Source organism: Boleophthalmus pectinirostris, unplaced genomic scaffold (assembly GCF_026225935.1).
Source record: "Boleophthalmus pectinirostris isolate CB_2022bp ecotype Guang Dong unplaced genomic scaffold, ASM2622593v1 HiC_scaffold_22, whole genome shotgun sequence".
Taxonomy (NCBI): domain Eukaryota; kingdom Metazoa; phylum Chordata; class Actinopteri; order Gobiiformes; family Gobiidae; genus Boleophthalmus; species Boleophthalmus pectinirostris.
Genome location: NW_026571190.1, coordinates 19,754,671 through 19,766,174, shown reverse-complemented (window position 1 = coordinate 19,766,174; position 11,504 = coordinate 19,754,671). Strand labels below are relative to the sequence as shown.

General features: G+C 39.2%; 2 protein-coding genes across 2 annotated transcripts; one reads left to right on the top strand and one right to left on the bottom strand.

Annotated features, from left to right (window-relative positions):
* Positions 1–92: 92 nt before the first annotated feature.
* Positions 93–5,310, bottom strand: get3 (guided entry of tail-anchored proteins factor 3, ATPase). The gene is made up of 7 exons (XM_020941913.2): positions 4,695–5,310; positions 3,858–4,005; positions 3,609–3,757; positions 3,186–3,336; positions 2,994–3,101; positions 2,507–2,704; positions 93–1,178 (listed from the first exon to the last, which is right to left on the bottom strand). The coding sequence occupies exons 1-7, from the start codon at positions 4,835–4,837 to the stop codon at positions 1,050–1,052; spliced, it is 1,026 nt and encodes a 341-aa protein (XP_020797572.1). The 5' UTR covers positions 4,838–5,310; the 3' UTR covers positions 93–1,049.
* Positions 5,311–5,604: 294 nt separating this feature from the next.
* LOC129410380 (organic cation/carnitine transporter 2-like) lies at positions 5,605–10,128 on the top strand. The gene is made up of 7 exons (XM_055158448.1): positions 5,605–5,745; positions 8,218–8,344; positions 8,546–8,637; positions 8,892–9,106; positions 9,545–9,727; positions 9,811–9,946; positions 10,050–10,128. The coding sequence occupies exons 1-7, from the start codon at positions 5,678–5,680 to the stop codon at positions 10,126–10,128; spliced, it is 900 nt and encodes a 299-aa protein (XP_055014423.1). The 5' UTR covers positions 5,605–5,677.
* Positions 10,129–11,504: the final 1,376 nt, after the last annotated feature.

Genomic DNA, 11,504 nt, shown 5'->3' with positions numbered 1-11,504 from the left:
CATTATTCCCAAAATGAAATAAATGAAATGTGGAAGTCTATGCTTAAGCCTTAAGTGAGATATTGCATATAAAATTATGAGTGACAAATATATGTAGCAGAAACAAAGTTTGTTTAATATTTTTACGGTCAACTTAATTTAAAAGATAATCTCTAGAAAACAGTTTCAGACTCAAAAGCATTCAGTCACGTAAAGAGGAAATTAAATGTATAACTGTGGATGATTCTTTCAGGTATCACTAGTCATAAAAGCAAGCAACAAGTCGCTTTACCACAAATGTGCCTCCGCTCTGTTGCACCCTTCATGTAGACTTGATCGCAGACATTCAACATCAGATAAGGCGAGAGTTCCTTTAGTGTTTTTGTTGAAGCTGAAATGTGGGTAGCTGTCCAGCTTTGTCAGTCAATTCTCCAGTCTTCTTAACTTTGACTTACTATGGGTCAAAGCAGCAGCTTAGGAGCTTTAGCTAAATATATAAAAGCTAAAGGGGATATTGCATGACACTTCTCAATGTTATAATTAGATTGCTTAAGTTAGCATACAAAAGTTAGGTTTTAGCGTCTAGCATGTTGAAGCAACATTTTGCTCCAATGCTCTCGAATTACATCAACTTTGGTAATTTACTTTTCAAATTATACACCAATTAATTTGGAATGCAAATTAATCAAGATTAATATAAGAAGAACACAGTAATTGAAGAATAAACACATGTAAACATCCACAATCTGTAACCTCATGAATTCATTCCAAACCCAAGTCTTGGGGAAGGTAAAATTATCAGTTAAATTCTTTGTATATGAAAAGACATACTGCCACCCTAGTAATGAATGCTTTGAGTCATGGCTCTCCTTCCCCCCCAAAAGATATGACATCTCTGTGCACTTTCTCTGTAACTAAAAGACATTTGTTTGAGGCTTGATAGGGAGAGGATGTGTTAAAACTGTAAAGTTGTTTTTTTTTTGTTTTTTTTGCAACAGTGGAAGGAGAGAGGAAGAAACAGAGGGGGGAAAGGGAGAGAGTTGCAGAGAGGACGTCCTGACTGAAGAAAATCACTTGTTCGGTGGCTTGTACGGCTCCAGAAGTTGCTTAGAGAAAGTGTTGACCTTATCTGCCCCTCGGACCTCGTGAGGCAGCAGAGGTAATTTGACTATGTGGAAGTCCTCATAGAGATCCTCCATCTGCAGTGAAAAGGACACAAGTAAATAAGTCATAAATACCACTCTGGGATGATTTGTATATACTGTATGTTTATTTCCACTGATGCATTTTTTTTTTCTTTTGCACTAATAAAAATGTAAAACAAAAAAAATACTTTCAGTACAGCATTATATATCAGGCCTATTTGACTTGAGCTACTCATGGCCTCACTAGTACATTTCTACCACTTTGGCCCTTACTAGCTCTGTGATTGTTGTGGTGTCCCTTTTGCTTGTCTGTTTGAACTCTGTGATGAATATAAGACTGATGACAGTAACGAAAAATAGATGAAGTTGAAATATCTCACAATCATATTTCGAGGGCATGTAATATTTTTGATTCTCATGTTGGATTAGTTATAGTACAATGTACATTTCAGATCTCATTGTTCCCTACACTCCTTCACGCTCTGAGGTCTGAGGGCCAACTTCATTTTTTGTTTTTTATAGATTTGCTTATTTATTCATTTTATGCTTTGTTTTATTTAAAGTGTTAATTTATTTTGTGACTACACTGTGCAGCACTTTGGAGACCTTGTGTTGGTAAAATGTGCTATACAAATAAATTTGGCTTGGATATAGATATATCATGTACATTACTGTATATTTATGAGGTATCTTCAGATAATTTCTGGGAGCAGATGGTGGATCTACGTAATTACGTTTTTAGAATTACAATTACATTTTTCTGTTTGCCTATTGCGGTCATGTATGAGTAGTTAAGGGTGTGAGGGTTCTAAAATCTCCAGATTACAATGGATAATCTGTACATTTTCTTAGGCCACTCATGGATGTTTAGAAATTAACATTTTATTATTAGGTTATGGGTTTGTTTTTAGATGGTTTATGTTTTGTGTTATGTTTTTCGGGTTTCATTTTTTGTTGTGTAATATTGTTTTCCTTTTGGCTGGTTGTAAATTGCACTCACATGGAATACACAACTTTGTTGCCTGGACTCAAGGACAGAATTGAGAGTTCTGAGGGAGTCTCACGAAGAGAACGCTCTGCTGATCAAAAAATACTTCTTCCCACATATGCACTGATACTCATTATAAAAAATGTAAACACACACCACAGGACTCCCCTGTCTCTTCTGGAGGCCAGTAGCCAAGTTACAGCTTTACCTGACTTTACATTTCATATTCATGGTCCTCTTTGACGTATGCTTTCATGTCTAAAACTAAAATGTATAATTTAAATTCACTGAATGTGAGTGTGACTATCTTGATTACATAAAATAAATTTGATCATTCATCTTTTGTATGACACTTTAGAGCATAAAGAACAAAGTAGTAAATAGAACAACTAACCTGATCTAAGTACTTGGACTGGATTTTATGGCGAGCTTCACACATTTTACACGGCCTCTCGGCATCAGGGAAAACAAGCTGGTTGACGATGATATTGTGTGTATCAATGCGGCACTTAGCGAGCTCTTGGATCAGCCGCTCAGTCTCGTAGAGGGACAGAAACTCAGCAATGCACACACAGATGAAGGTGGTCTGCTCCTGGAAGACAAAGGGAATTTCACTCATTTTGAAGTGTGATATATAGTGACAAAAAATATTACAATAAATATTATTTATTAAAACCAGTTTAGGCCAATGACAGAATAACTCTAAAGCATGATACTTAAAAATTATAAAATGGTAAATTGTTGTACGAGTCCTGAGACTGCACCAAAAACTAGGCAGTGAGAGAAAAGATAAAAATCAAACAAAAAAAACATGTTTTAATGGACATTTACCAATTTTGAATAAAGTTTAAATACCATTATTGAAATTACACATTACTTACAGGGTCCTTAAACTGCTCACTGACGGAGCGAATAACCGGGAGCGTTTCTTCCAGCTTTGACGCCAATTGGTCTGCATTCATGTCACCCAAACCAAGCATGTTACACATCTGAGAACGGTACAAGTAATTAAAAGGAACTGAATTAAAACAGGCTGAACCTGTAGCTAATGACTTGAGCTGGTTGAGCTCTACCTGAGAGATGAAAGGGCTGATCTGATTTTTTATCTGCATGAGGCGGCCCAAACCTCGCTCTACAATGGTGGGGAAGTTAAGAAGCCGAAGTGTGTGGCCAGTCGGGGCAGTGTCAAAAACAACCACGGAAAAGTTCATTCCTTTCACTAATCTATAACACAGGAAGAAGGCAACAGGCATTGCATTAGAAACACACCTAACAGGTTATTATGTTCAAAACAACATATTTAAATTCTGTTCCTTAACAAAAAGAACAGAAAAAGACAAAATTAGTCAAACATGCATGAATCAATCAAAAGACGGGTCTAAGAAATAATAAAATGAAAGAGGGAAATTTTGGTTGCTTAAGTCAATTTTGCATAATATCTCTAAAATAAAATGCATTTAAGGTTTTCTTTTGCTCTTGAGAAGGGGCTAATTCACCTCATGACCTCTGCATAACTCATAGCCTCGTCGATGCCTGGAAAAGCGCTCATTGCCTCTTGCATCATCTTCTTGCCCATACTGAGCATGTTGTCCTCTTCAAAGAACTCATCAGGCAGTTCCGCCACTCCCAGGCTCGGGTCAATCTCCTGCATTGACAAATAGCACAGAATATAGCCATTAATGTCTACAAAAAATCTGTCAGTTGAAGACCAGTCACATTTGTAACTGTATTAAGAAGATACTTACCATTGCAAAAAGGTTGTCATAGCCCTTGACTTTGGTGGGCACCTTAGAGAACTTCTGGTCAAAAGCATCAGAAATGTTATGGGCTGGATCTGTGGAGATGATGAGGACACTTTCCCTCACTGCAGCCAGCTGGACTGCCAAACTACAGCTGAAAAACACATGAAGCACACGTTAACACTTCATTAAAATATTTAAATTAATATATAGTTTTACTGGTAGCAGATTAAGGGGAGTACCTACCGTATGGAGGAAAAATACAAACTGACTAGGAGTGGTGCTGAATAAAATAACAGTTGATATAAAATGATATAGACACAGAAATGTGTTTTACAAGTTGTCATAAGACAAATATCTAGACAGCTTTCCTAAAATTCAACTTCAGAGTTTAACCTAAATCTCCTAGATGAGAAACAAAACGTTCAACAAATTTCCAACTTAATATAATTAAATACAGATTATGATGTTATGAAACGTTATATTGCTATTTTAGGTTGTCTGAGGAAATGAAGTTATAAAATCAGTTCAACCAAAAGAAAATGTGGATTCACTCTGACAGTTCAGACAGAGCAGACTCCTGTTCTGAGAGAACCATCTGATAGACCCATCATTTTTACAGCATCCATCTAACCGTCTAATTAATCTGTTCTGAATACTAAATAAAAATAAATGTACGCTCTGTGACTGAGCAACAAGGAAAACATATTTACCTGTATGTAAGATTTAAATAATTAAACTAAATAAAATGAAACGTCAATATGCTACCGGCTAAGTGATTAAGCTAGCGGTGAGTCACCACTCTTCCATGGCCATGTACGTGGATTCTTTGTTTTAACTTACCTACATGTGGTTTTACCAACACCACCTTTGCCACCCACAAATATCCATTTTAGGGATTTCTGTTCAATTATATTCTTTAAGGTTGGTTCAAGCGGCTCCACGTCTGGTGCATCCTCAAACTCGTCTTCCATAGATGCCGCCATCTTGTCTGTGTACACTGGGCCACGGTTGCCAGATCACAAAGTTATTTATCAGCCCAGTAACAGCACAGAGCCAACTCAATAATATATAAAGGGCCATGTGAACAAAATCTAAAATATATTCCTAAACTAAGACTGTCCAGTGTAAAACTGCAGGTAAAGGACGCTAGAACCTATATCCTCTTTGCACGTTAGTTAAAAAAATACAGCCATACTATGATAGTGATTTTCAAACATGTGCTACTAGTCGTGGTGCAAACAATCCCTAACATAACCTTTTGTTTCTCAGTGTGAGGAGGCTAGACTCGGAGGCTAATAGTAATTTTTTTGGAAATTGAATTAACAATGGTAAAGGTCACACATTTTCCATTTTGTTTACTGTGAGATGGCAAAACAAACCATAGTATCCTGTGAGTGACCACGGGATGGATATATGTATCAATTATTTCCCATTTATTTCTTGTAGCCGGTCATTTTGGGGAAATGTAGGCTGTAGGCGATAATTCTGGGATCTGACCTTGTTACAGACATTGTTTCAACTGAAAATGCCAGTAAAAATAGTCAAATGAAAGCAACGGTGTTAATTTTAGAAAAAACTTATAAAACCAGTCTCTCTCTGGCTCAAAATGCATTTACAGCAGTTACCTGTAGCATACGAAACTTCAGCGAGCTAAATTAAACAGTTAATTTTTTGGACAGAGAGGATGAATTATGAAGAAAGAGTTGCGTTTTTGGGAACTTGGGGTCCGTTTCAGAGAAGACTGTTTATTGCGATGTGCTGTTGTGGTTTTCCTCCAGGATACACAGCTTTATTAGTATTTTTTTTAGTAGCGTCTCCACCTCATGAGTGCTACATTCCACCAAACTCCAATCTTAGCCAGGAATGGATTAATGTCCTCACTCCTGCACAGGTAATACAAAACAGAAGCATTACTGTGAGCGTGCTTGCTATTTATTTATAGTTATATCATGGATCTATTAAAATAACTAACTATGTATTTTAAATCACAATACATAAGTTGACAACAAGGGAGACGATGCTTTTTTAGCGAAAACGAGCCGGTGGTTCTCACATTAATTAAGCGACTCACCATTTAACTTTGGTTACCTGCACCACGTGCACTATCCTTCAGAAGTTGTTCTTGTAAAGTTGCTCTCTGGTGCCATAAAGTGGTTTATATTTATCCTCCACAGCTGTAAACTTTCCGTTGTTCATCACGAGTTATTCCCCGAGCTCCTGGATACGCACGATGTTTACGCGACTGTAACTGAACTGAACTGAACTGTACTGTTTTTAGGAACGTTGAAGGGGTATCGGAAGTTTATTTTGGCACCAAGTGCTTATTTCCTGTGTGTCCCCTGCTAAAAAGCCTGGAGAAGCTCTATTGACGCTGTAAAGGCGCACCAGTACAGTTTGCTCGCTAATAGATCTATGTTTGCTTGCTCATACAAATTATATTGGAGGAAGATCTGTAGTTTAAGTTTCATGTTGAGAATTACTTACCAAAACTGCTGTTTAAGTTTAGTTTTTACGTGAACTTTCTTTGACAGTCAAAGAATGCCTCTCTGTCCTCTCTCTCTCTCTCTCTCTCTGTGTCCTCTCTCTCTCTCTCTCTGTGTCCTCTCTCTCTCTGTGTGTCCTCTCTCTCTCTCTCTGTGTGTCTCTCTCTCTCTCTCTCTGTGTCTCTCTCTCTCTGTGTGTCCTCTCTCTCTCTCTCTGTGTGTCCTCTCTCTCTCTGTGTGTCCTCTCTCTCTCTGTCTCTCTCTCTCTGTGTCCTCTCTCTCTCTCTCTGTGTGTCCTCTCTCTCTCTGTGTGTCCTCTCTCTCTCTGTGTGTCCTCTCTCTCTGTGTCCTCTCTCTCTCTGTGTGTCCTCTCTCTGTGTCCTCTCTCTCTCTGTGTCCTCTCTCTTCTGTGTGTCCTCTCTCTCTCTGTGTGTCCTCTCTCTCTCTGTGTGTCTCTCTCTCTCTCTCTCTGTGTCCTCTCTCTCTCTGTGTGTCCTCTCTCTCTCTCTCTGTGTGTCCTCTCTCTCTCTGTGTGTCCTCTCTCTCTCTCTGTGTCCTCTCTCTCTCTGTGTGTCCTCTCTCTCTCTCTCTGTGTGTCCTCTCTCTCTGTGTGTCCTCTCTCTCTGTGTGTCCTCTCTCTCTGTGTGTCCTCTCTCTCTTCACTTCAGCTGCATTTCAGACAATGGGTTATAATTAGCAAATCCATCCACGTCACGGTGACGTTATACTTACCGGTAAATACAAATACTGTATATATACCAAGGTGTTGCCTGTAAACACGAACATTAATTGTTGCTGTAAGCTGCATTAAACTGTAATGTGTAACATTTCATTGGCTGTGACGTCTGTAACCAGGACAGTTTGGTAGTGTTTGGTGTAAACTGGGACATTTCAGCGTCCCGAGGAACTTTTGGTGGCATTTCATGCAAGAAATGCAGCTGAAGTGAAGACTGGCTGATGCTCGCTGTGGCTGTAGCCGTGAATGTTTTAATCTAAACATACAGAGAACCTGATATTTGCTAATTAGCCCTGGGATAACGTTACGTCGGATGTTAGCCAACTGGCTACCACTATGTTATCTAACATATAGGTGCAATTTCCCGTTCAAAGGAGGTGTTTCTAAACAATATTAATAGCAGTGTTCGGTTCCCGAATTCAAGACATTTTTACAATAGATTTTAATTAACCCACTTGTTGGTCGCTGTTGTAGCTTCTTGTGCTATTACTCTGTTTTTACTCTGCTACAAACTTGAGCATGCGCAGTCTTGATCTTGATCGATGTTTCTTCTGCTCGATGAACAATGTCTGTGAAGTGATGATGTATTTTTGACAGTAAAGTTCCGTCTGTGAATTCGTATTCGTACTGATGAAAGCGTAATCGTAAATTTTCATTTCGTGATTGTAATTCATGACGTCGTAATTTTTCAATTCATATTCTGATGGATAAAATACACACAATATATTTTATGTACGACTGGACTCATTTGAGAGTTTACAAATATTTATTTTATGCGCAACTACAGCCAAATATGCACGGATTTCCCAAATACGCACGGATTTCTATTTTATGCGCACAAATATTTTTGACAGCTTTCTTACTCCATAATAAAACAACTTGTAATTTAATAAATGCAAGGTGGAGCTCATTAATGTCATACTGTGGAACGTTCCAGGCAGAGCAGTGATATATCAATAGAAACATGCATCCAAAAAGTTACACAGTGCACCTTTAACTTTGTCATTATTCAGTCATTATTCTGCAATGTGTCACTGATGCACCAAATGGGTTGCTTGACATCAAAGATTACATTTGAAAACAAACAACTGTGTAAACTTTTATAAATTTTCTAATACGTATGTGTGTATATCCTGTGGCACAGGGCAGTCCCGGAGTCCCCTCGCTGGTTGCTCTCTCTGGGGCGCACAAGGGAAGCTGAAAGGATCCTCCAGATGGCCGCTTTAGAAACACATGTCGAAGCCCCCGCCAGCATCTTGCCCCCAGAGGAGGTTCTACTGTGTTCAACTTCACACATCACACGTAACATTACAATAACAGCCTTAGACACCTTTTGGTTTGTTTCCTTAGATTACTTTATTTTAAGTGCTAATTTCAGGCAAATGTATATTCTGTCTTGGCCTTTGTAAATGATGTCTTATATAAAGTGTTCTCATAAGTGGAGAGCCTAAACCTGGTTTTGGTTTTTACAGTTAGGGTCATTAAGCTCTGAGCCATGCACTTTCTTGGACCTGCTGAAAACTAGGAACATCCGGCACATCACTGTAATGCTTTGGATCAGTTGGTGAGATTTCAGATTGATAAAAGGGAGGTTTAGGTGCATTTTTGTGAACAAATTTCAATTGCTTTAACTGCAATGTACACACATTAATTGAGTTGTTTCATTTATAACATTTATTTCATTTAAAACACTTATTTCACATTGTGGAATTTAAACACAGCTAAAGGCTTGGTACAAAATCAGTAGACACCTGTGATGTGGTGGTGTAGATTGAAGAATCTCTCATATTTTGACCTTTGTTCAATTGTTTGTGTCAGGTTCTCTATTGAAGTTATCAACAATGGCCTGTCATTCAGTGTAACTGGTTTGAGTGGGAGCCCTTTCGTGATCTACTTCTGTATCGCAGTGATTGAACTCCCTTCACACCTATTCAGCTGGCTGGCATTAGCAAACTTCCGTCGTAGAATGATCTTCATCATATTTGGTGCATTGGGCACCATAGGTCTGCTTCCCATCTTTTTCACCACAGATAGTGAGTCAAATTTTCACTTCACTTTCACTTTGAAAACAACACATTCTTAACAATGTCTGGATTTGATTTTAGAAAGAATAATTACAAATCTAAAATGTCCTACCTACAAACATACTACCATCAGACACAGTAATACAAGCAAGAAAGAAATATAATACATGAAATAATACAGGATCTTAAAAAGCTTTATAGAGCTTAATGAAAACTGCACTGCTAAATACTATTATTCTGTTATTATTGTTTATACATCTGCAGAGAAAAGTCACTTTAGAGCTTGAATGCCTTGAACTAACCAGAGGGCTTCTTTCTACTTTACTTCTATTTACTAACCTTCAAACACCAAGAATGTAGCTAAATATTTTACTAGCTTATAAACTAGTTGTACTAGTAGTTAAATAATTAAATGGGCTCTAAGTGCAGCCTCTGCTCTGTGTGCAGTTTACCCGATTGCTACTTTGTGCTTTGTGCTGCTGTGTAAGTTTGGGGCCCTAGCTGTAATCCACTGCATGCACATCCACACTGGAGAGCTGTTCCCAACAATCATCCGTAACACAGCCATGTCTTCCTGTGCCATGTTTGGACGTGTGGGTGCGTCTCTGTCACCGTATCTCCAGCTCCTGGGTCAGTTACAAACACCAATCCCTTTTATTTCACATTTGTCCTCACTCTAACCCTTTGTTGATACACTTTGTGCCCCTTCGCAGCTGTGGTAGCGCCCTCACTGCCCTGGCTGCTGTTGGCTTTGCTGACTTTGCTGAGTGTCCTGCTGCTCTCCTTCCTCCCAGAGACGTTTCAAGAACCACTGCCTGATGCCATTGAACAGATGGCCACGCCACGGAGGTAAACTCCTCAATCTGTGATTTAATACAAATGTTATGAAGCCCTCTATTTCAGGGGCAGAGCCCTGGCAGTGGATTTTCTCTTGTTTGTCTGGTCGTTGCAGATTGATGTTCAGATGCAGCTCCACCACTGTGACCACCGTGTCTCCTGTTCAGGAGGTTCTCTGCACCACTCACCTCTGACGTAGATGAAAACCCACTCTGCATGGAAAATGTCTGAACCGAACAAAAAGTCTTTAATTAGACATTAAAATATTGTTAAAAAAAAAAAATATATATATATATATATATATGTGTGTGTGTGTGTGTGTGTGTGTGTGTGTGACAGATGCCGTCCTCGTTGTATTTTTCTTGCCTCACCCCACCTCAGATCCGCCCCGCTGATCAGCCTCACCTGGTCTGCCTGATCAGCGGGGGTATAAAAGCCGGAGCCAACCCGAGAAGAGTGACCAGTGGGTCCTCCGCTGCAGCGTTCCTTAGTTGTTTATTTTTGTGTTACCTTTATCTGCATTTTGTACACCGTTTTGGCACTTTCGTTTTTGTAATAATAAATATCCTTTTTTCACCTCGCCACGCTTCCCGTTTTGTTCCACACCCGGTTCATTTTTAACATCTTTTTCAGTTACCGTGCCACGGGAGCCTAGGGGGTGGCACGGTAACTGAAAAAGATGTAACAATATATATATATATATATATATATATATATATATATATATATATATATATATATATTTTTTTTTTTTGACCGTTTTATTTGAAAATATTAAAAAAATCAATAACTCACTTTACAACTTTATGCTGTACTTTTAAACTGAATATTAATGTCATATTTACAAAAAACAATGTTATTATAATCAAATGCATTTAAATTTTTATTTGAAAAGACAAAAAACATCAGCAAGTTACTTTACAACTTTATGCTGTATTTGTAACATTATTGACAAGACAATGCAAATTGAGATAATAAAAATGTTTTCACAAGTTTTTGTTTTGGTCTGCATTGTGAATCTCTGGATCTGTGAGATTGCCTGTATTGTATGTAGGAGACCTATATACAAATATTCATTTATAATAAAATTTTTGATCATTTCTATATACAATCAATGCTTTGCAGCCTACTAGCTACATGTAGATTGAAAATAGTGTATAGAGACATTTTGTGGATATTGATAATATTTTTTTTCCCCTCCTTGAACCGTCACCTTATCGTGGTGGAGGGGTTTGAGTGCCCGAATGATCCCGGGAGCTATGTTGTCGGGGGCTTCATGCCCCTGGTAGGGTCACCCAAGGCAAACAGGTCCGGGGGGACGGGTCAGATGAAGAACGGTTCAGAAGTTACGTCGCCCGGATTGGCGTCATCGGGGCCTCACCCTGGAGCCAGGCCTGGGGTGGGTGCTCGCCAGCGAGCGCCTGGTGGCCGAGCCTCCCCCCACGGGGCTCGGCCGGGCTCAGCCCGAAGGAGCGACGTGGGGCCGTCCTCACGTGGGCCCACCACCCGCAGGAGGATCCATATGGGGCCGGTGCAGAGAGATCTGGGCAGCAGTCGACGGCGGGGGCCT